This window comes from Jaculus jaculus, chromosome 2 (assembly GCF_020740685.1).
Source record: "Jaculus jaculus isolate mJacJac1 chromosome 2, mJacJac1.mat.Y.cur, whole genome shotgun sequence".
Taxonomy (NCBI): Eukaryota; Metazoa; Chordata; class Mammalia; order Rodentia; family Dipodidae; genus Jaculus; species Jaculus jaculus.
Window position 1 is genome coordinate 106,165,211 of NC_059103.1, and position 26,502 is coordinate 106,191,712.

General features: G+C 38.2%; 1 protein-coding gene across 6 annotated transcripts in view; it reads right to left on the minus strand.

Moving 5' to 3' along the window:
- Rap1gds1 (Rap1 GTPase-GDP dissociation stimulator 1) overlaps positions 1-26,502 on the minus strand; it is a 149,563-nt gene that overhangs the window by 85,999 nt on the left and 37,062 nt on the right. For 5 of the 6 annotated variants that reach the window (XM_045143260.1, XM_004661634.2, XM_045143259.1 and 2 more), the window contains exon 3: positions 5,344-5,466. In XM_045143260.1, coding sequence (XP_044999195.1) covers positions 5,344-5,466 — 123 coding nt within the window. Of the gene's footprint in view, positions 1-5,286; positions 5,467-26,502 lie in introns of those variants that run through there. The other variant, XM_045143261.1, reaches the window with a different exon arrangement.

Consider the following 26,502-nt stretch of genomic DNA (forward strand, 5'->3'; position numbering starts at 1 on the left):
CATGTCCCTTAATAAAACAAATACCTATGATTAAGATGTTTAAAATTTCCCACTATTTGAACAGTACATTTCTGTTGAAAAATATCCTGTTACAACCTTACCAAATACCTTATGAAATAAGTAAGAAAAAAAGATTAAATGGAGTCACATTTTTCTTTCTTTATAGTTTCTGCCATAATCCAAAAGGCCTGTTAATTAGTTTTTATTATAACCAATTTACCACCATCTTCCAGAATGACTGGTTGTGCTTTAGAAGCAGTATGTGATGCTGCCAATGCTCTTTCTATACAGCTGATAATTGAATGACTACAGTTATAAACTAAGCAATCAAACTGCTTATTTTTTCACTATATGTTCTCTAGGAAGCCAAAGTATAAAATTTTTTAAATGTTCCAGTGAGTCATATAAGAAGCCCCTTTTGATTGGTAAGATATAGTGGAATCTTCATTTCCTCATCCTCATTCCTATTCTTTATGTAAATCTATTATGAATCACTTACATTTGCTGTTATGCCCACAAACTTATGGAGTCTAAGAACCAGTGTTTTCTTATGATTTAAACTCATCTTTGCTAGAACTTCCCATTTATTGACTTTCCATGCTACTATCACAATCATTATTAGAAATGAATTTTATTTTTGTAGTGTCTCATGATAGAAGAATATAAAAGTTAGGGATAATGAAGGCAGGTAGTGGATGAAAGCAATCTAATAACCAATGCTAAAATTATCACATTTACTATTTCCTCAGGGTAGGGAGATGGCTCAGTGGGCAAAAGCACTTGCTCTGCAAGTGTGACACCCTGAGTTCAGATCGTCAGAGCCACATAAAGAAGTCAGACATGTAGTGAACATCTGTAATCCCAGCCCTTGTAGGGTGATATGGGAGGCAAAGACAAGAGAAAACCCAGAAAGAAAAAATAATAATAATAATAAAGAGAAAACCCAGAAGTTCTAAGGCCAGCTAACCTGGTACAAGCAGGGAACAAGAGACTGTGCCGTAAACAAGGAGGAAGGCAAGGACCAAATCACGAGGTTGTTCTCTGATCTCCATGTGTGCACTGTGGCATGCACCTGCACTAACATGCACAGATCACACATACATACACAAAGATAATATTCATCAAAAAGAGCTAACTCCCGAAGGCATAACTTGTGCTCCTAAAAAATAATTAGCTTTTCACTCTTGTATTCAAGGAGCTCCAGTCCTTAGGTCCCTCCCCTTCCCCCGTAAGAAATCCTCTTCTCGTTTCCTTCATTGAAAATTCCTTGTGTACAACAGAGGCTATTGTATATGAACTATATATACTGACCCATTTCTTTTCCCCTTGAGATAGCTGTGACACTAGTACTCCTATATCTAAAGGATTTCATTTCTACTGTATCTCTTATTACTACACTACTAAAAACTTTCTATAATTGAATCCTGCAAGACTGAGAGTAATTCCTACTTTTAAAACTAATCTTGGGCTGGAGAGATGGCTCAGCAGTCAAGGACCTTGCCTGAAAAGCCTAAGTACTGGGGCTCAATTGCCCAGTTTCCCACATAAAGTCAGTTGCACAAAGAGGTCCATGCATCTGGAGTTTGTCTGCAGTGGCTGAAGGCCCTGGCATACCCATTTTGTCTCTCTTCTATTTCTCTCTACTTGCAAATAAATAAATAAAATATTTTTTAAAAAAAACTAACCTCTAAGTTTATTATGGTTTTGACTTAGCAGTATGAGATATCCTACAACCCACTGGGAAAACAAATTATAATAAGCATGTTCATGAATTCATACTATCTGTAGGAAGTAACACCTTCAATCTACTTGTTGTCTACCTTGCACATTGCTTGCTTCTTCAGAAACAGTTACAGGTTTCAAATGATAAATTAACATGGAACCAACTCACAATAAAGACATGTTCATTATCCTTTTCTTACCAAGCTATACTTAGCTAATAACAGTTGAGATGAGAACATTCAACTGATTACTGTTAAAACAGGACATTTAGGAATGGTATGATTCAAGTCATTCTTATGTCATAAATGGAACCTATTGTTACATCTTGCTATCACTATACTTTAAGAAATACAAATACCAAGGAATTACTAATTTTCATTATTCTTAATGCTCCAAGTGATTACCTTATACTAATTTCTCTAAACCTGAACTTTTTTCAATCAATAAATAGCATCAGGCATTCTTTTTTTGTTTTTGCATCAGGTATTCTTAAAAATGATGGATGGTATTAATTATAGGGAAATTGTGGTATCACATAAAACTGTTCTGACCATTTTTTATTTGAAGCAGAAAAGACAGAACAAACTTAGCACAGTCCCCAGCTTACAGTTAATGGTAAGATAACATGCCAGTCTCTAGAGAAAATAAATTACTCTGGGGCTGGGAAGATAGTTCAGTAACAAAAGCTTCCTACTTAATTCTCTAGCAGGTAGAGCTCTGCTGAAGGAGGTGTGACCCGTGGGTGGATCTAGAACCCAGCAGTATGGTGTGTACAGAGTTGTTTGTCCTTGCTGTTTCTGTCTTTCCCCTCCGCCCCCCCTTGGTCTCCTATGGATGTATGGTAAAATGAGGCAGCTTCTTCCATCATAATGAAACTTCCTCTGGAATCTGAAAGCCTGAAATAAATCCTTTCTTCCCATAAGCTGCCTGCCCAGTCCACAGTTCCCTCTGCACAAATTCTCAGGACACAGGAAGATACAGTAAGTAAGGAAGATACACAAACTGCTCGTGGTAAAAGGTCTTTCTTCCTCTCAAAACCCAAACTGTACAGTCCAGAGTTCTTACTATATTGAAATCTCTCCAACTCTGACCAGAATAATCCATTAAGCTGCTGTCAGCACTACAAGGCATCTCCTAGGCCAAGGTTTCAAATCCTTCAACATTCCTCCTACAAATCTGTTGCAAAAGACCAAAACCCACATAGTCAGGTTTCTAACAAAAACAACCCCATTCATCTAGTACCAATATTCTGTTGCAGTTACCTTCTTATTGTTGGGATAAAGCACCCAACCAAAAGTAGCTGATGGGAGTAAAGTTTTCTTTCTTTTTGGCTTACAGCCCTAAGGGGAAGCGCCAAGATGGCAGAAGATAGCATGGCATGGGCAGAGGCTGGACATCACCTCTGCCACAGAAAGTGTAAAACAATCCAAATTCTAGCAAAAGGGAACGGGTTATAACACTCCTAAGCTTGTTCCCAACAACTTCCTCCACCAAGGTTCCACCTCCCAAATAGTCATCAGATGGGAACCAAATATTCAAAATCTGTGAGTCTATAGTTAGTATCTAATTCAAACCACAAAAGGATCAAAAAGCATGTTGTCCATACAACTGACTCTGTATTGCTTTTGATTAAGACTTGGTTCTCAAGCTTTACATTCATCAGAATCACTCAAACTTGTTAATGTAGGTGGACTATAAAAATTTGAAATCATGTACACATACCTGAAACAATGTAAGTCCTGAACCCACACTTGCTGCTTTGGATAGTCTAGCTAGTCAGCTTGCCCTGAGGAGCCCCTATCTTTGTCTCTCAAATGCTAGAGATTTTCAGTCAAGCTACCTTGCCTGCCTAGCACTTACATAGGTGGGAAAGATCCAAAATCAGGCTGGCATGTACTTTTATCCACTAAGCATCTTCCTGACCCCTGAAGTTCTTTTGTATGCAAAATTAAAATATATTCTATGTTAATCTGAGCCTATAATTTATGTGAATACTTCTTTGTAGTTACATAACATGAATAGCAAAGATAAATCAACTTCTAATTCTCTGGCTCATACAATCTTTTTTCATTGTCAAGTTTCTAATAAAAAAATAAAGGTTCAATTAATATAGTTCAACAAAGATGTACTTCTAAAGATGTAAGTTAAAATCACTCAATAAGACTACATCCTTAGCCACTCATTAAAAACATCAGTATCATTAATTAAGCAATGTGTATCTAAATGTACCCTATTTATTTTCACTAGTAGAGTGGTATGCCCACTATTAGCCTTGATTAAAATGCTAAATACAGGCTAGGGATATAGCTCAGTGATATAACACTTGCCTAATATATATGAGGTCCTACCTAGATTCAATCTCCAGTCCCCCCCAAAATTATTATGTCCTTAGAGCTCAGCTATTATCTTCTAGAGCATATACAGAAGAAACCTCTACTAGTGGAACTGTGATGAAACTGACAAAGCAGGAGCATTAGTTATAAACATGTAAGAATGCAAACCATTCAATATAAATCTATATAAAGTTTCTGAGTATTTTTGAAGAATCTAACAGTTTAAGAAGTAATATATGGACAGGCACTATTCTCAAACTCAGTCTGCTTCTTAGATATGACATCCAAGTAACAGGTGACCAATTTTCTGTGAACAATTAAAATATAATTTACTAATATAGAGCATAAGTGAAATCTGAAAGGTGTTTTGGTAAGCTTTAAAGAAAGGAAAAGTAAAAAAAAAAAAAAAAAGAAAAAAGAAAGGAAAAGTTTCATGCCAACTTTTTGGTTATACATATAAGAAAGAATACATTGCTTTATGAGGCAACTATAGTATGCTAAGGTTTTTACAAAACCACTTAACACAATAATTATTCAAACCTAGTCATAAATTTTTATATATTTTCTATGAAACATATAATATATGCAACATACTAGAATAAAGTTGATACCAAAATCTGACAAACTGAGGCACACTAAATATTATTACATTTAATATGGTTTTCCCTTATATTTAAAAACTGCTTTAAGTATTCAGAGTTTCCTTAAACTGACTAAAGTAAAGTAATGTGCAAATACTACTATTACAATAAATCTGTCACTGGATAAACACAATACACAATATGAATTATTAAATCATGATTTAAGCTATGTTGTCATTATTTTTCCAAAGTATTTTCACATGAGAATTTAAGAAACAAATGTTTTCCATAAAATCAATAAAACAGAGCGTATATTCTACCTGCACTGCTCATATCAAATGCCAATTCAAAGTAGGTGAGACTGACAAAAAAAAGGAAGAGACTATTAGAAAAGTACATAATAAAAAAGATGAATGACTTAAGTGATAGGCTCAAGAATCTTATACCAACTTAAATATGATCCAAGTACAGCTCAGACTAGTAGTGCTTTTAATCCTACTCTAAAGAAATGGAATAGGAAAGGGGACATGTGTGACGAAAATGACTATAGCAATAGCCATCTAAAACGATTAACATAAAAAGTCAAATTAAAGAGAAATAGTAGAGTCTAATCTCTAAAATTAAAACATAAATTAATAAAACATACTGACAAGTAAGGTGTAAAACTGAAGATGTTCCCAGCAGAAAATTCTTGAGGAAAGCCTCACCATTTTTGGCAACTTCTGCTATGATGTTAGCTACTGTGGCTGTGCAGGAAGACTGTGGAGTCAACAGACTTGCCAACAGCTGAAGAATCCCACTTCCCTGAACCTTTTCACTTGCTTCTGTATCTGAAAAGAAGGAAACAAGGCACCATCAATGAAAATCTTTAATGTGAGCATTGACTACGTAATCCACATAAATTAATTTCCCCTATCCAGAATAGAAATTTCAGTATACACTGAAATGTTTACATGAAATTACCCTTTGCTATAAAACTGTTTTTTTAAGTTTTAATCTGCACAAAATACTATAGCACTTTGAGACTACAAAGGAATTTGAGTCTCTCCAGTATAAGACAGGCTTACTTTCCATGTGAATGTTAATGGTATCTACTCAGAAGAATACATTTTCCTATATCCTTTTTGAGCTTTTAGCACTAAATAACAGCATATTATTTCCATAAGTTCTATAGTTCTCATCAGGGTATAGTAAGATTAAAAATGGAAATTATGAGCAAAAAAAACCCACCTGTAATCAATGAATATGTAACAAATGATAGATGACATTATATAGTTCCATATGATGACTTTGTTTTTAATACAATTCATTTAAATCACCATTACTGCAGGGAAGTGACAGTAAATTCCATGTTATTCAAAATCACTTTATATTTAGTGATAGCTGAGATTACATAGTTCCATGGGATAACTAACAATAAATTCCATGATACTCAAAATTCTACTAGGTGATACAGAAATTTAATTCAATTAACTTCTCTTGAAGAAACTACAAAAACAAAGCAACTTTATCTACTATTGAAAGAATGAATGACCTATTGAAGCAAAAACCAAAAGACTATCTAGATAGTAGAAATCAAAAAACAAAATAAAACTTCAGGGAAACAATTATTATTTGATTATGAACAATGAGAAAAAAATGGTATGTGTTTATGAATAGAGTATAAGGCTCATGAAGACTATCAATTAAATTTGATTTTATTTGTAGCATTAATATATAATGTAGATCCAAAGATATACATACAAATTGTAGAAAACACTAAAAAATTTTAAATATCTTATTTTTATTTATTTACTAGAGAGAGAGATGGAAAGAGGCAGGTAGAGAGAGAGAGAGAATGGACATGCCAGGGCATCCTGCCACTGCAAATGGACTCCAGATGCATGGGCCACCTTGTGCATTTGGTTTGCATGGGTCCTGGGGAATCAAACCTAGGTCCTTTGGCTTTGCAGGTAAGTGCCTTAATCACTAAGCTATCTTTCCAGGCCCTAAAAATGTTTTATGTAAAGCCACTGATATGACCCATGGAGTAGGCGAATCATTTTTAAAAATATTTTGTTTATTCTCAAGCAGAGAGAGAGAGAAAGAGCGAGAGCGCACACACAAGCAAGTGAGCATGGGCATGCCAGGGCCTCTAGCCAGTACAAATAAACTCCACATACATGCGCCATTTCGTATATCTGGCTGTATGTGGGTACTGGAGAATCAAACCGAGGCTATTAGGCTTTGCAGGCAAGTGCCTGAACTGCCAAGTCATTTCTCCAGCCTGAAAATCATTTTTAATATGAAAATTTGATAAAGTTCACAAAATGCATTTCTTTGTAGTTAGTGCTGATTGTTAAATAGTGTTTTTTAAGTTAGGTGGGTCTGAATCCATTAGTGAGTTCTGAAATTTTACTTAATGAACATTGACCAAAAACTTATTGTGTGAATTAAGTGCTTGCCACCCAAGTTCAGATCCCTCATACCCATAGGCAGTACTGTGCATGTCTATAATCCCAGCAGGACTATGGTAAGAAGAAAGTATGGAGAATCTGCCAGAAGATCAAGAAGCAGTTAGCCTGGCCAACAGTGATTAGCAACTAGAGAACAGAGTAAGGAACAAGGTACATAAGAGCTGCTCAAACAACCTGGATGGTAAGGATGTTTGGCACTCACGTGTAAGTTGTCTTCCAACCTCCACATTCATGTCATGGCATGAAGGTGCCCCACCCCAACCAACAAATTTAAAGCAGAAATAGAGTTTGCACCTACCGCCAACAACAAAAGAGAAGAAAGTACACTATAGCCAAGAGCACACAGCTTCTTGCACACTAGGCAATAATTCTATAATTGAGCCACACTTTTAGTCTCAATAAAATACTAATCACGGATTTTTGTCCAAAAAAGTTAGAAACCTCTATTTCAGAGCCCCCAACTACCCAGAATTTTGAATTAAAAGAATTATGATACTTGTAGCATATCCTTTTATTTCGTATCTTAGACTAACAATGGAATTCTGATACCTAAAATCAGTATTTTTCTTTTCTTTTTCTTTTTTTTAACAAAAAGCTAGAAAGCACTGAGGTTGTTTACCATGTTATAATCCTTTCTGACCTTTGCTACCAGAAGAGAACACTGCAACCACCATCTGTTGGTACTAGGGTAAGAACAAGAATCTGGAATAAGGATGGATACTGGTTGGATGTAAAGATCAGTTGTGTATGCATGGAGGCAAGCCTGACTGCAGAGTACCCATGCTTATTTCATTCAAACTATCACCAAAAGAATGATTAAGTCAGAGTGGATTCAGGGACAGAGTAAAGACATAAGACAAAAAATACAAATCTGTCACTCTGACAAAACTTTCCATAAACTACAATCTGAGGAATAGGGAGACTAATTTAACTAAAATAGGAATCAAGAATTTAAGCATCATACTGTTTGTGAGCATATGGATTTGGATTTCTATATTAAGTTTAGAATTTAAATACCCAGGAATTGCCGTCCCCCACCCTTTGCCACAAAAACATAAAGAACAAAATACTACAATTATCACCATATAGCCAGTGTCCAATAAGTAACTACAAAAGTTTTAATTATTCTAATATTACATTCACTTTTTTTGAACTGGCATTGCATCTCAAAATATATATTCCCTAATGAACTTCAGTGTACACCTTTAATCCCAGCACTCGGGAGGGAGAGGTAGGAGGATTCCCATGAGTTCAGGGCCACCTAAGACTACATAGTGAATTCCAGATCAGTCTGGCTAGAACAAACCCTACCTTGATAAATTAAAAAGGAAGGAAGGGGACTTCCGGTTAAGATGGCGGCGTAGGTACCACCCCAAAGCAGCTTAGGGGGGAAAAAGACCAAAAAAACTCAGCAAAATACACACTTTTACTAAAAAGTGAGGTGTATAGGAAATTGAGGCGGCAGCGGAGAAGTAGAAGAGTTATAGAGCATCCAGAGCCTGCACAGGCGGGAACAGCGGCTCCGGGTCAGCTCGGCCAACCGCCGCAGCCGCGGCGCGGCAGAAAGCCGCCGGACTCTCAGCTCGAGCCGCAGGACAAGCCAGGTGCGGGATTTTCCCCTCACACCGCGCTCTCCGCAACTCGGGAAACGTGAGGGGAGAGCGGCAGCGTGCAACGGAGGGAGGAGCAGACCGCGAGGTAGAAGCACACGTGGAACAGCGATACAACCAGAGCAGCCGCGGCTCCCTCCCCTCCCCCACCGCCTGAACCCAGCTCCAGGGAACACAGCAGCGGCCCGGGACTCGGCCACACCAACTTGGGCTGACAGCAGGACCCAAGCAGGAGCAGAGTTCGGCAGCAACTTCAGCGGCTCCAGCACCGGTACCAGCGGCCCCAGCAGCAGCGGACCCAGGAACGGCAGCGGCGGCAGATCCCGCAGCAGCGGCTTCGGGGGGAGCAGCGGCGGTGGTCACGGGTGGCAGCTTCAGCAGCGGTGGTGGCTCCAGTGGTGGCAGCTACAACAGCAGCAGAGGCAGCAGCAGTGGCTCAGTTTGCCCCGTAGGAAAAGCAAGTGCCCAGCTCCAGAAATCAGAACAGCAGCCCGACGACCCAGGCAGCAACTTGACTGAGACCACAATCACCCAAGGTAACTGGGATTGCACCAGGGAAGGGACTCACTTGGTCACAAGCTGACTTGGATATCTCAACAGACCAGAAATCTAAACCTCTTTGTTGATAGAGGATCTGGTCATTATAATAACTACTCTTGCATACATACTCAGGGCTGTTTTTGATTGAATGTGTACAGTGTTTAGTTAAATTTTAGAATCTACCAGTATTTTATTCCACTCAACCTGCTTGAATACTCCTATAGCAGGGAAACTCAACCCCTAAGAACATCTTTGTAGATACTCTGAGAGTCTTAAGAGCCACACCTAATACCTTAAGGTCCTACCCTGAAAATATATTACATCAAATCAATTGATACAGCTAAGAATACACAGATAGCTAGAAAATCCAAGCATTAACTTAATCCAAGATGCAAAAATATATACATTATAACACAAGAAACACTAAAAAGCAAGACAATATAAATCCACCTAAAAATATTAATGCATCAGAAATGTCCTCCAGTGAGAAAGAGTTAGAGGAAATGCCTGAGAAACAGTTCAAAAGAATAATTATAAATATGTTCAAAGAGGTCAAAGAACACATGAAAACAATCAAAGAAGAAATCAAAGAGGAAATCAAAGAAGAAATCAAAGGAATCAAAGAAGAGGCAGGACACCAATTTAATGAAATAAAGAAGGCAATACAAGACATAAATAGGGAAATAGAAATAATAAAGAAAAACCAGTCAGAATTACTAGCAATGAAGAACACAGTTAATGAAATAAAAAACTCTGTAGAAAATCTCACCAGTAGGATGGATGAGGGAGAGGACAGAATATCTAAGCTAGAAGATCAGGTGGCAGAACTAATGCAGTCCAACAAAGAGAAAGACAAACTTATAGAAAAGTATGAGTGGGAATTTCAAGATATTCGGGACACTATGAAAAGATCCAATATAAGAATTCAGGGCATAGTAGAAGGAGAAGAACTCCACTCCAGAGGCATAGTAGGCATCTTCAACAAAATCATAGAGGAAAATTTCCCCCAAATTGGGAAGGAGGTGCCAATACAGATACAGGAAGCCTTTAGAACCCCGGCCAGACAAAACCCAGAAAGAACCTCTCCTCGCCACATTATACTCAAACTTCCAAACACACAAACCAAAGAAAAAATATTGAAAGCAGTTAGAGAGAAAAATCAAGTTACCTATAAAAGCAAGCCCATCAGGATTACAGCAGATTATTCAACACAAACTTTTAAAGCCAGAAGGGCTTGGAGTGATATATTCCAAGTTCTGAAAGATAACAACTGTCAACCAAGGTTACTTTATCCTGCAAAGTTATCCATTCAAATAGATGCAGAAATAAAGACATTCCATGACAAAAGCAGGTTAAAGGAGTATTTGAACACAAAACCAGCTCTACAGAAAATACTTGATAGAATCCTCCATGCTGAACAAAAGGAAAAGCACACATATAAGGAACATAGAAAAAACCAGCTATACTCAAATACCAGTTAACAGAAGAGAGCACAGGTAGAACAAGTAACACACACACACACACACACACACACAAATGGCAAACATAAATACACACCTTTCAATAATATCTCTTAATATCAACGGTCTCAATGCCCCAACGAAAAGACATAGATTTGCAGACTGGGTTAAAAAGCAGGATCCTACAAGTTGTTGTCTCCAAGAAACTCACCTTTCTACAAAGGATAGACATTATCTTAGGGTGAAAGGTTGGAAGATGGTGTTTCAAGCAAATGGGCCTAGAAAACAAGCAGGGGTTGCTATCCTAATATCAGACAGGGTAGACTTTAGTCCGACGTTAGTCAAGAAAGATAAGGAAGGTCACTTTATATTGATTAAGGGCACACTCCAACAGGAGGACATTACAATCCTAAACATATATGCACCTAACATGGGGGCTCCCAAATTCGTCAAACAAACACTATTAGAACTAAGGTCACAGATACCAAACACAGTGGTGGTGGGTGACTTTAACACCCCACTCTCATCAATTGACAGGTCATCCAGGGAAAGAATAAACAGAGAGGCATCTGGACTAAATGAGGTCATAGAAGGAATGGACCTAACAGATATATACAGGACATTTCATCCAAAGGCTGCAGAATATACATTCTTTTCAGCAGCACATGGAACATTCTCTAAAATAGACCATATATTAGGACACAAAGCAAATCTTAACAAATTCAAGAAAATTGAAATAATTCCTTGCATTCTATCTGACCACAATGGAATTAAACTACAAATCAGTAGCAAGAAAGGCTATAGAGCATACACAAAATCATGGAAACTAAACAATACACTACTAAATGATGAGTGGGTCAATGAAGAAATCAAAAAGGAAATCAAAAAATTTATAGAGTCAAATGATAATGAGAACACAACATACCAAAATCTCTGGGACACAATGAAGGCAGTTCTAAGAGGTAAATTTATAGCCTTAAGTGCCTATATTAAGAAATTAGAAAGGTCGCAAGTAAACGACCTAATGCTTCGCCTTAAAGCCTTGGAAAAAGAAGAACAAGGCAAACCAAAAAGTAGTAGACGGGAAGAAATAATAAAGATTAGGGCAGAAATTAAAGAAATAGAAACAAAAAGAACAATCCAAAGAATTAATGAAACAAAGAGTTGGTCCTTTGAAAGGATAAACAAGATTGATAAACCCTTAGCAAATATGACCAAAAGAAAGAGAGAAGAGACACAAATTAATAAAATCAGAGATGAACAAGGTAACATCACAACAGATTCCAGAGAAATTCAAAAAATTATAGGGACATACTATAAAAGCATATACTCCACAAAGTATGAAAATCTGAAAGAAATGGATGATTTCCTTGATATATATGACCTACCTAAATTAAATCAAAATGAGATTAATCACTTAAATAGACCTATAACAAAGATGGAGATCTGAGCAGTTATCAATAATCTCCCAACTAAAAAAAGCCCAGGCCCGGATGGATTCACTGCTGAATTTTACCAGACTTTTAAGGAAGAGCTAACACCATTGCTTCTCAAGCTTTTCCAGGAAATAGAAAAAGAAGGAATTCTACCAAACTCCTTCTATGAGGCCAGCATCACCCTGATACCAAAACCAGGCAAAGATAGAACAAAAAAAGAAAATTACAGACCAATCTCCCTCATGAACATAGATGCAAAAATTCTCAACAAAATATTGGCAAACAGAATACAAGAGTATATCAAAAAGATCATTCACCCTGACCAAGTAGGCTTTATCCCAGAGATGCAGGGATGGTTCAACATACGCAAATCTATAAATGTAATACATTACATAAATGGGTTGAAGGACAAAAATCACATGATCATCTCATTAGATGCAGAGAAAGCATTTGACAAAATCCAACATCCCTTCATGATAAAAGTCCTACAGAGACTGGGAATAGAAGGAACATATCTCAATATAATAAAGGCTATTCATGACAAGCCGACAGCCAACATATTACTAAATGGGGAAAAACTGGAAGCTTTTCCACTAAAATCAGGAACAAGACAAGGGTGTCCACTGTCTCCACTTCTATTTAATATAGTTTTGGAAGTCTTAGCCATAGCAATAAGGCAAGAGACACACATAAAAGGGATACAAATTGGAAAGGAAGAAATCAAGTTATCATTATTTGCAGATGACATGATTCTATACATAAAGGACCCTAAAGACTCTACTAGCAAGCTGTTAGAGCTGATCAAAACCTACAGCAATGTAGCAGGATACAAAATAAATACACAGAAATCAGTAGCCTTCGTATATGCTAACAACAAACACACAGAGGATGAAATCAGAGAATCACTCCCATTCACAATTGCATCAAAAAAAATAAAATACCTTGGAATAAACCTAACCAAGGAAGTAAAGAATCTATACAATGAGAACTTTAAAACACTCAAGCGAGAAATTGCAGAAGACACTAGAAAGTGGAGAAACATCCCTTGTTCCTGGCTTGGAAGAATCAATATTGTGAAAATGGCAATCTTACCAAAAGCAATCTACACATTTAATGCAATCCCTATCAAAATTCCAAAGGCTTTCTTCATGGAAATAGAAAAAACAATTCAAAAATTCATTTGGAATCACAAAAAACCTCAAATATCTAAAATAATATTGAGCAACAAAAAAGAGGCTGGTGGTATCACCATACCTGATTTTAACCTATACTACAGAGCCATAGTAACAAAAACAGCATGGTACTGGCACAAAAACAGACATGTAGATCAGTGGAACAGAATAGAGGACCCAGATGTAAGCCCAAGTAGCTATAGCCACCTGATATTCGATAAAAATGCCAAAAATACTCATTGGAGAAGACAGCCTCTTCAGCAAATGGTGTTTTGAAAACTGGATAAATATCTGCAGAAGGATGAAAATAGATTCTTCTCTCTCGCCATGCACAAGAATTAAGTCCAAATGGATTAAAGACCTTAACATCAGACCGGAAACTTTGAAACTGCTAGAGGAAAAAGTAGGGGAAACCCTTCAACATATTGGTCTTGGCAAAGACTTTCTGAATGCAACCCCAATTGCTCAGGCAATAAAACCACAGATTAACCACTGGGACCTAATGAAATTACAAAGATTTTGCACCGCAAAGGACACAGTGAATAAAGCAAAGAGGCAACCTACAGAATGGGAAAAAATCTTCGCCAGCTATATATCTGATAGAGGATTAATATCTAGCATATACAAAGAACTCAAAAAGTTAACTAATAAGGAATCAAACAAGCCAATCAAAAAATGGGCTAAGGAGCTAAATAGAGAGTTCTCAAAGGAAGAAATACGAATGGCATATAAGCACCTAAAAAAATGTTCTACGTCACTAGTCATCAGGGAAATGCAGATTAAAACTACATTGAGATTCCATCTCACTCCTGTCAGATTGGCCACCATCATGAAAACAAATGATCATAAATGTTGGCGGGGATGTGGAAAAAAAGGAACCCTTCTGCACTGCTGGTGGGAATGCAATCTGGTCCAGCCATTGTGGAAAACAGTGTGGAGGTTAGAGATTGATCTACCATATGACCCAGCTATAGCACTCCTAGGCATATATCCAAAGGACTCATCTCATTTCCTTAGAAGTACATGCTCAACCATGTTTATTGCTGCTCAATTTATAATAGCTGGGAAATGGAACCAGCCTAGATGTCCCTCAACAGATGAGTGGATAATGAAGATGTGGTACATTTATACAATGGAGTTCTACTCAGCGGTAAAGAAAAATGAAGTTATGAAATTTGCAGAAAAATGGATGGACCTGGAAAGTATTATACTAAGTCAGGTAACCCAGGCCCAGAAAGCCAAGCGCCACATGTTCTCTCTCATATGGGGATCCTAGCTGCAGATGACTGGGCTTCTGCGTGAGAATGAAAATACTTATTAGCAGAGGCCAGTAAGTTGAAAAGGAGACATAAAGGGTGGAGAAAGGAAGGGAGGAGGATACTTAATAGGTTGATATTGTATATATGTAATTACAATGATTGTAATGGGGAGGTAATATGATGGAGAATGGAATTTCAAATGGGAAAGTGTGGGGGTGGGGAGGGAGGGAATTACCATGGGATATATTTTATAATCATGGAAAATGTTAATAAAAATTAAAAAAAAAAAGGAAGGGAGGGAGGGAGGGAGGGAGGGAGGGAGGAGAGAGGAGAGGAGTATATTTGCAGGTTCAAGTGAACGGTTATAAAATAAAAACAAAAGATACATTACATTCCGAAGTCCTTGAATAAAGGACAATTTCATTATTGTTAGCTAGAATAGTATGGCCATATTTTTTACACTCTTTAAATGTTTACAAGATCAAGTTAAGAACTTTATCCCTCTTATGTAGGTACAATAAAAAAAATACTGACTATGCCTACAAATCATAGGTAACTGGCAGTCTTTATTGAAAGACCCATTCGTAAAGAGAAATTATCACCCTAAAATAGTATTTGTGGAAGCCATATTCATCATGTCAGTTCCTGCAGCCCTGCAAAAATTTCTTCTGTCTTGAAGCCCCATGACCACACTTCACCAGACCTCCTATGACAGAGGCCAGAGAAACTTAAAAAAAAGTAAAGCAAGAAGCCCGGTTATAATGCTCCACTGGGAGAAGTTGATGCACAATACAGGCAACCCTCAAGGCCAGTAACTGGGAGGGAGAAAAATGGGACTGACAAATTGGGAAGGAAGTCATCACTTAAGATCATATTTCAGAAATGGATAAAGTGTGAAAGAGATTTCACACCACATTAAACTGAATTTATGCTATATTATTTTCTTATCCTCATGAAAATGGGCTTCTAATGAAAGACATTTGATAGCCAAATTACCATGAGTTCCAAGAGAGGAAAATAAAAATGAATACTATACTATGACTCAGGTAAAACTGTATTTGGGTTATGTTATCTAAGTAGAATAATAAAAATGTGTTTTAAGTGCTAGTTATAAATCAATAAAGAACAGGCACCTTGGTATTACATTTCCTAGGAAACCTTAGGGTGGATTATGTGGAAAAGACAGCTTTTGATGGAAGGACTCAAATTTGGAACTGACTTACAAGGACCAATAATACGACTAAAAGGACAGTAGGTTTCCTGGTCTCCAGTACTTTTCAAGGGCAGACTTTGGAAAGCAGCTACAGCAAAAAGCTGTGGTCCCAGGCCATAATGTATACTGTCCAGATGATCCCAAATGAGAATTTCATTTATAATTACACTGATAAGCCCAATCTCTTTCTATTCAGAAAACAAAATATTTACACTTGAAGATACCATAAATCCCTCAAAATTACACATATCCTAAGTCAAATTTATGTTCTTGCCTTTAACTTTATTTGGACATCTACCTTAGTGAATGGCAGAAAATGCATCCAAGCCAGAAACCATAAATTATAATTTTTGTTTTACATAAGTAACTTTCTACCACTTACATCTAAGCAGAACATAAATCACACAGATTTCAACCTCACTAGTATCACTTTCACTTATCCTTTCCTTTCTAGATTTCTGAGACTTGAAGTTCTCAGTTCTGACCTAGATGGAATGCTACCTAGCCTTGGGAGTCTCCTGTGCCCTTTTCCCTATTCTGTCATCTATGATGATTCAAATGATTTCTCAAAGGGACAATTTTGTCACTATCTGAAATCTGTAAGTGGCTCTCTATGGTGAACTAACATCCCCAGAACATCCATGTTTTGCCTCCACAGACATCCTATATTCTAGCCACTCCAAATTACTTCTAGTAGCTTAAATTCGTCATTCTATTCCACTATTCCTTTCAACAAATGATATTCCTCTCTAAGAATCACCCTTACCTGATCATTTTAGCTAATTCTTACCCTGTTCTTATTCCAAACCTGATTGAACATTATTCAATATTTTTCATATCTGACTGCCATAAAAATTCTATATCCTACTTGCTATGCCAATGCTCTTAATGCTCCATCAGAACTAGAATGTAAGACCCTTTTCTGCAACACAACATGTAGCAGTTGCTAGATCCTAAGAAATCAAGCTGCAACTGAACTGGAAAGCTCCTCCCTGCTGGCTAGCTGCACAGGGCTAAAGAGTACTTGCAGGCTGCTGAGGGAGAAGAGTCATCAACAATCTTAACCAACAATGGATCTTGCAAACTACACAACTGGCCAGCAAGATAAGATGAGCCCATTGGAACAATAGGCATGAGTACTATGGGTAAAACCAACTGTTCTGTAATTGGATTTGAAGTCTGCTCCACATGAAGGAATTCATGCCTGATGCTGAAAACCTAAAGTCTATGGCTTAAAAGGTCATAGGCACTAGAATGGGAGCTACTGTTATTTAGCTAAATAGGAATGTTGTGCCCATCAAAATGCCCTCTAAATACTCATGTTCATGCTCATATGGCAGTGTTGCTCACTTTTGTACACAGTAGTAGTCAAACACATCACATTGCTAAGAAGCAACAGTTAAAACTAAGCACAAGAGCTGGGCATGGTGGTGCACACCTCTAATCCCAGTATTTGGAAGCAGAGGTAGGAGGATCGCTGTAGGTTGGAGGCACAGAGAGACATAGTGAATTACAGGTCAGTCTGGGCTAGAGGGAGACCCTGTCAAGAAAGACAGACAGACAGACAGAAAGAAAGAAAGGGAAGAAAAGAAAGGGAAGAAAGAAAGAAAGAAAGAAAGAGAGAGGGAGGGAGGGAGGGGGAGAGGGAGAGGGAGAGGGAGAGGGAGAGGGAGAGGGAGAGGGAGAGGGAGAGGGAGAGGGAGAGGGAGAGGGAGAGGGAGAGGGAGAGGGAGAGGGAGAGGGAGAGGGAGAGGGAGAGGGAGAGGGAGAGGGAGAGGGAGAGGGAGAGGGAGAGGGAGAGGGAGAGGGAGAGGGAGAGGGAGAGGGAGAGGGAGAGGGAGAGGGAGAGGGAGAGGGAGAGGGAGAGGGAGAGGGAGAGGGAGAGGGAGAGGGAGAGGGAGAGGGAGAGGGAGAGGGAGAGGGAGAGGGAGAGGGAGAGGGAGAGGGAGAGGGAGAGGGAGAGGGAGAGGGAGAGGGAGAGGGAGAGGGAGAGGGAGAGGGAGAGGGAGAGGGAGAGGGAGAGGGAGAGGGAGAGGGAGAGGGAGAGGGAGAGGGAGAGGGAGAGGGAGAGGGAGAGGGAGAGGGAGAGGGAGAGGGAGAGGGAGAGGGAGAGGGAGAGGGAGAGGAGAGGAGAGGAGAGGAGAGGAGAGGAGAGAAAGAAAAGTAAAAAAGAAAGGAGGGAGGGAGGGAGGGAGGGAAACGAACCTTAGCACTAAGTGAAACTTCTCTTCTCTGTCACACCCACTAAGGCTCAAGGAAAATGGCACAAGAGGTGGCAGAAGGAATATAAGAGCCAGGTAATGTGGAGAAGTACTTAATGTTCCATTCTGGACACGTGGTGGCCAGTGAATTCATGGCCTCACAGTGGCCATCAGTACCTGAACAACAGTGAGCCATCAACATGTTATCATGGATGATGAAGGAAGACAAAACTGAAGAATCAAATTGTTTTTTTAAAGCTGTATCTTTAATTTATACTGAGAGCTTCTATATTAGCTAGTCATTTATTTACCCGGCAACTTTATATATTTACTAAGTGTGCTTTGATTATATATACTCCTATCATTTTCTTATCTCTCTTCCACTCTCCATAAATTCTTTCCAAACTACCTTCCATGTCTTTTTTGTGACCCACTGAGTTTAGAGTTGCTTGTATCTTGTCTGTTTTTCTTAAAGCCATAGGAGATAAGCATAATAGGTTATGTTCATATTACAAGAACATGTGATAAGAATATACTGGCAATTGGCAGTGTTTGTCCTACCACATCTGACATTAAGATAAATGTTGCTAATACTGTGATCAGATTTGCCACATTATTCCTTGAAAAATATCCTTATTTAATATCTTTTGCAGAAGAACCAAGGTAAGATAACTAAGAAAAGGATGTATAGGACGTGGGAAAAACTAAAGGGAAGCCATAATTAGAGAGGAGAAAGGGAACTGAATAAAGAGTGAGGCCTGTTTAAAATATTAAAGACAACATGCTGAGTTTCAGTAAAGGCCCATCAAATTTAAAGAATTTCTACTGTGTGTGTAGAAACAAAAATGCTTGTATATATCATTGAAAACAGATTTTACTAAAAAATTGAGAGTCCTATTTTATAAAATTACAAATGGTTTTGATAATCTTAGTCATTTCAATTCCAGGGATAATGTAAACTGTAGGAGAAATTATATTTAGAAATCATCACTAGAAAAAGCAGGGGTGAGAGTTAGTATAATTCTTTAAAACTGCCACTTACAGTTAAAAATAAAAGCTACTTACTGAGAAAGTAAATACCATGAAGAACTATATTATCATCTATAGTGAACATAGAAAATGCAACTCAAATATTCACCTAGAATGTAGAATTACTGAAGATATGGTTACTACAACCAGAAGACTTTGGAACTATTGGAACTTTTTATCAAAGAAGCATTTTGAGAAAGATTTTTCTCTAGTCTATTGTCAAATATCCCGAGGAAAAACAGGAAGTAAGCAAAGCTGAAAGGAAAAAAAAAAAGAAATTGGCACTGGCAGGGTCCTTTTAAAGTCTTTAACTTGGTAATCTTTACAATTATCCTCCAAGATTATACACTGTTTTTCAAGCAATTCATTTCTCAACTAGAGATTTGAAGCTATGATTAATCCAAGAAATATACTAAATGAAACAGCAATGTGTTCTAACTATAAGTGGATGATATAAAATTTGTTCTAGTTTTCCAGGAAAAAAAAAAAAAAGGTATGCAGGAAAGGGGGAGAGGTCACTTACAACTGACATTTACTGTAACCTTGGAAAAGGGGGAAAAAATTTTGGATCTGATTACGAGGGTTCTGTTATAATGTTATTGGTTAAATATTATGTCTTCACCTTGTTGGGAGAAGCTGCCCCTTCCTCCTGTGGAGCATTGCCTGCCACAGTGAAACGATGCTGGCCTTGAGAATTTACAGTCTGTGTCATGACTCCCGAGTGTCTACGTCATGACTAACTAAAACCAGAAATAATATCTGCAGTGTTGCTTTTCCTGTTGATTTATAAACCAGTTCAGAGTACATAATGTATATTAGAATTTGCCTGTAAAATGAATTATGAAACCAGATGTAAAGTCTCCTTCCTGAAAATGATGGCATAGTAAATAAAAATAAAATTCATAATTATAAAAAAAAGGGGGGGGAAAAGAGTGAAAAGGCTCCTATCACCTTAAATTGAGATGTAACTAAGAACCAGCCATACAAGACAGCTTTCATTGTTATTCTGTCATTCTAAAATATAATATGTGATCATTATCAACATCATTTTAAAAAGAAAATTTAAAATAAATTATCAAAATTATGTGTTGCTTTGTTTTTAAAAGGAAGTTAAGACCCTGAACTGTCTCAGCAGATGGCATCACTTATAGAAGTAAAGGCTAAAGATGCCAGTGGCATGAACCTACGCTAGGGCCTTATCAGTAACTTGGAAGGAGCCCCAAATGACCTGAACAGTGAAAAAAAAAGGTCAATTTTTGGCTAGATATGTTATTTTAAACACCAAAAGGAAAAAGATAACCAAACAGTAGACTAATAGTAATAACACAAAACCAAATCATGGACTCCAAGTAGCAAATCAGTTACAGGATCTACTAAGAATGAAATGAAGGTGGGGCAGGGTGATCAATATAACATAGTGATAGTGATCAGGGATAAAAGCTAATAAATACCAGCATTTTCCAGCCACATCTGTGGTATCTTAAGTAGTACCTATTTTTTAAAAATGGAAATCTGGGGCTGGAGAGATGGCTTAGCGGTTAAGCGCTTGCCTGTGAAGCCTAAGGACCCCGGTTCGAGGCTCGGTTCCCCAGGTCCCACGTTAGCCAGATGCACAAGGGGGCGCACGCGTCTGGAGTTCGTTTGCAGAGGCTGGAAGCCCTGGCGCGCCCATTCTCTCTCTCTCTCCCTCTACCTGTCTCTCTCTGTGTCTATCGCTCTCAAATTAATAAATAAAAAATTAAAAAAAAAAAACACTTGAGCCAAGCATGGTGGTGTTTTTAAAAAAAAAAATGGAAATCTGAAAATGTATCCTCTTAGGGTATTGTCATTATATTGTTTTACTATACATTTAAGTGTACTTTAAATTTTTTGTTGTTGTTGTTCATTTTTATTTATTTATTTGAGAGCAACAGAGAGAGAAAGAGGCAGATAGAGAGAGAAAGAACAGGCGCGCCAGGGCCTCCAGCCACTGCAGACGAACTCCAGACGCGTGCGCCCCCTTGTGCATCTGGCTAACATGGGTCCTGGAGAATCGAGCCTTGAACCGGCGTCCTTAGGCTTCACAGGCAAGCGTTTAACCGCTAAGCCACCTCTCCAGCCCTAAGTGTACTTTAATACACATTCAAGTGTATTCTCAATTGTAGAAGGTACTGTGGACTGCCTCAGACTTGGTATGCTTGGGTTATGTGAAAATAGTAATTAGAAATGTGTTTAAGTTTATAAGGTACAAATCAGATCTGGGCCCTGAGCTCTGTAATAGAAATATGTAATTAAATTCTGTTTTCTTAAAATCAAGCTAAGTCTTACTTTCCTATGTTACAAAAGCTGTTTATTTCCTTACTCATAGGAAACACCAATAATAAAAAGCATACTATTTTTTTTTTCCCCGAGGTAGGGTCTCACTCTAGCTCAGGCTGACCTGGAATTCATTTCACTATGTAGTCCAGGGTGGCCTTGAACTCACAGCAATCCTCCTACCTCTGCCTCCTGAGTGCTGGGATTAAAGGCGTGCGCCACCATGCCCGGCAAAAGCATACTAATTTTTAAAAAATATGATCTTTGGAGTTGGGAGAATGGCTCAACAGTTAAAGGTGCTTGCTTGCAAGCCTGACAGCACAAGTTTCAGTCTGTGGCACCCATGAACACCTGACGTGCCTGTAACCCCACAGTACTTAGCCAAGAGACTCTGGAAGCTTGCTGGCCAGTTAAGACTGACAAATGCAGCAGCAAAACAATGGGACACTCCATATCTAAAAGGAAGAAGAGGACACCAAGGCTATCCTCAGACCACCATACACACCATGACATGCACATACCCACACACACACAAGCATTCCAGTTTTATGGTCAACTGCTTAGTAAAGTTTTTTTTGCATGAACCTTCTTAATATTTTATCTGTTATTTTGGAAATGGTCAGTTGTGCCAGGCATGGTAACACACACCTTTAATCCCAGCACTCAGGAGGCAGAGATAGGAAGATCACTGTGAGTTCGAAGCCAATTTGAGATTACATAGTGAGTTCCAGGTTAGCATGAAGATCCTACCTCAAAAAGCCACAAACAAGAAAAAGGGTAAAAGAAATGCCAGCTGCTGTACTTTGGAACTTTTTAAAAAATGAATTTTTATTTATTTATTTGAGAGAGAGATAAGAGAAAGGAAGAGGCAGATAAGAGAGAAAGAGAGAATGGGTAAGCCAGGGCCTCTAGCTACTGCAAATGAACTCCAGATGCATGTGCCCCCTTGTGCATCTGCCTTATGTGAGTACTAGGGAATCGAACCATGGTCCTTAGTTTCATAGACAAATGCCTTAACTGCTAAGCCATTTCCCCAGACCAACACTTTGGAACTTTAAAAAAAATTTTTTTTGTTTTATCTTATTTATTTGAGAGCGACAGACAGACAGAAAGAAGCAGGTAGATAGATAATGGGTGTGCCAGGGCCCACAGCCACTGCAAATGAACTCCAGATGCATGCACCCCCTTGTGCATCTGGGTAATGTGGGACCTGGGGAATTGAGCCTCAAACCGGGGTCCTTTGGCTTCCCAGGCAAGCACTTAACCGCTAAGCCATCTCTCCAGCCCCACTTTGGAACTTTTTATTTGCACTATAAACCTAAAGGCAGACTACAGGTTCCCTTAGGTAGAATGTTGTTAAACTTATGGCTGCAAAAAGTCTTTTACATTACACCACTGTTAATAATGTTAAAATTGTATCTGTAAGTATTTAAAGAGAAGATATATTAGTTTTTAATTGGTATTTTAATTTTAACATATGCAGAAAAGAACAGATGTGATTGAATATTGTTTAATTATGCCACCATGAATTTAGAACAGTCTGATGCAGTCAGTTTTCACATCAATAACAGCATCTAAGAAGTTTTGCTCAGTTGAATACAGCTGTTTCAGCAGTGAGTGTTAGCCGTATTTTCCCTCTAGGATGGGCTTTTTTTTTTAAAGATTTGGAAAATTTTCTCCTACAATTGTTTTGAAAATTGCTTCTATCCCCTTGACCTAAAGTTTTCCTTGTATGTCCATGATTTGAGTAGTTGGTCTTTTAAAAAAAAATTGTTTTAGCCAGGCATGGTGGCACATGACTTTAATCCCAGCACTCAGGAGGCAGAGGTAGGAGGATTGCTGTTGAGTTTGAGGCCACCCTGGGAATACAGAATGAATTCCAAGTCAGCCTGGGCTAGAGTGAGACCCTACCTCGTAAAACAAAAAAAAAAAAAACAAAAAACAAAAAAATTTCATTCTACTTATTAGAGAGAGACTGGAGGGGTGGGAGAGAGGAAGGAGAGAAAAACAAAGAAAATGGGTGTGTCAGGGCTTCTTGATGCCGCAAATTCCAGATGCATGAACCCCTTTATGTATCTGGCTTTAAATTGGTATTTTACTGTGTAATCAATACAAAAATCATAGTTTAGTAAGCATTTTTAAATCCTTGAAATTATAGCTCATTTCACCTCCAATCCCCTGCCTCTCAAATGCAAACTACATGTGGCTTGATGTCTACTGGATTGGAAAGCAAAGATCTTGAACCACATTATTAAAAAATGGTTCAGGGGGCTGAAGAAATGGCTTAGTGGTTAAGGCACCTGTCTGTGTAGCCAAAGGACCCAAGTTCGATTCCCCAACATAAACCAGATGCACGGGCATATGGAGCTTGTTTTCAGTGGCTAGAGGCCCTGCTGTGCCCATTCTCTCTGTCTGTCTCTCTTCTATCTCTCTTGCTCTCTGCTTGCAAATAAATAAAATAAAATAAATGGTCCAGGATATAAAGCATTAGCTTGTATGTTCAGAATATAAGACTGTATAAATTCTGGTTTATACAAAGCAGTAAGTATTCTCTAACATAATTAAAGGAAAATAGTCAAAGACTACAGAGTTGAAACTTGTTATTTATTTATTTATTATTTGAGAGGGGGACATACCAGAGGCTCCTGAAAACAAACTCCAGACGCACATACCACTTTCTATGTCTGGCTTTTACGTGAGCACTGAGGAATTGAACCTGAGCCATCAGGCTTCATAAGCAAGTGACTTGAACCACTGAGCTCTCTCTAGCCCATAATTATAACTTTTAGTAAGTTGAATTAAGAACTGGAGGCAAGTAATTTCCTATGGCTTTTCATTCTTTTATGACTTTCCTTTGGATCTGTCATAACTATTTTTAATTTAAGGACAGAAAATAAGTGCATTCCCATTAGACACTGAACATAACCTCAATTATAGTACTTCTTGTGATAAATCTCAATATTATATTAACTTGCCTGAAGATAGTATTTAGTCTATGCCAAACACTGTACCATTGTGCTAAAAATGGGGAGATGTGAATTCATATCTTAACTTCATGAAAGCAGGATGCCACTATATAAAGTGTTTCAAATCTAACTTTAGATATTTACCAATTAATCCGAGTATCATATCACAACATAAACTCAATCATATTTGAGTAGTCCTCAAATATTCTAATGAGTTCACCTACATTTAGTAGGTGGCTTTTTACTTTAGGTGTGAACAAATCATATATATTATGTATCAATTTCCACTGATTTTTTCATTAGAAACTTTAAAATTCAGAAAGACATGAAAAGGGAGTATTTTAAATTATGAAAGATTACCATACCCAGAAAAATTATTCCTCATAATACAAAGGGAAAGAAAAATTTGCACAATAAAGGCTGCCTATATGAATATATGAGCATTATACCAGCCATACAGAGAGAACTGCATGGAATATCCACACTAAAGAATAAACATAGTCAAAAGGCTACGAGGAGTTGTGACTAGGAAAAAAATATACTAAATGAGGTACCTCAGGCCTAGAAATAGAAAATGCCACATGTTCTCTCTTATATGTGGATCTCAGCTTGGAATATTTAGCTCAGGTTGCCCTTAAACTTGAGGCAACACATGCCTCTACCTACCAAGTGCTGGGATTATAGGTGGACTGTGGTTCATGTCTGGCTCTTCATGACTTTTTAACTTCCAAGCCATAGGCTTTGACTCAGTTTTTCAGTACCAGGCATGAATTTCCCTACAACTGAACAGGCAGGCCTCATATTCAATCAAAGAGTATTTATTAATTCCCACAATTTGTGAGCTATTGCTTCACCTGGGGGTACATCTTATATGGGCAGTTGATTTTGTAGTTTGCAAAATCCACTGTCTGTTCACATGGTCGATGACTTATACTCAAGCAGCTCACATAAGCACTTTATAGCACTATGACAGCTAGCCAGCAGGGAGATAGCTAGCTGTCATACTGCTTGGAAGGTCATAATACTAGCATTTAGTAGATGGAGGCAGAAGTGTTGCCTCAAGTTTAAGGGTAACAAACTATATAATGAGCTCTAAGTTTACAGTGTAAGACCTAGTCTCAGATAAAATATGGGAAAAAAAAAGAAAAAGGTTATGAAGGCATAGCCTTCATGATTGCATTAATGTTATTATAAAAGGCTTCAGAGAGCTGACATGGTTTGCTCTTCCCATCCCCTTTCTACCCACCTTCTACCAAGTGAAGACACAGTAACAAGGCACCATTAAGGACTCCATACCTGCTGGTTTCTTGATGCTGTACTGAAATGATCTTGTCTCTCCAACAGTTTTATCACAACTCCTTGGGTGGAGGTCCTTTTATTCTACTGAGATGGAAATCATGAATAGGCAAGGGGTAGCTTCCTTAGAGTTGGTATTCTAAGCTCCTAAATGCCAGAGGCTTATGGGCAAAACTTTTATACCTCAGAGGATCTAGACAGGTATAGGTTTTCTAGTCTAAAACTTAGAGACTAATGACTCTATACTTTCAAAGCCAGTCATTATTACCAGCCAGTGTTGAAGCCTGAGTTGGGACCCTATAATCTTAAAAGCAGCTAGTATTGTACTTTCCAAGCTTCAGATGTTGGGATCCTCTGCCTTCGTCTCTTGGCAGGCCAGCAAAACCCTTCCATGATTGGAACACACTGCTCTGACTCTTCCTAGTCAAATGCCTTCTATGGTCTGAGCTCCCTGTGGCCTCATGCCTTCTTAATGCTTCTGTAAGTCTTCAGTCTGTGTTCCGAGTGCTCAGAAACTCTTCACCCAGTGCCCAGCTGCTGAGTGAGACAAAGTGTGTCCTAGATGTTGCTGCCTTCTGGTGGCTGCTATTGGGTACCTGGGGCCAGGAATTCAGGGTTTCATTGCTTCTAGGGTTACCAGTGTGCAGACAGTTTGACAGTGAAAAGGACTGTAGGTAAGTTAATAAGAGACTATAAAGACTATAAAGGTCTGTATTGCAGCACAAAAAGAAGAAGGGAACAGTGCACTGAAATGAAACCTCCAGGAATAACCCAAGACTGAAACACAGCTTGTTCATTCATATAGCCAGAGGATGTGAACATAGTATTTAAAGTAGTTCGCCAACAGGATTCTGGATATCTAAAATTGTAGACAGTATAAAAGCACCAAGTATATGAATGCTATACACAATAACAAACCATATACTATATATA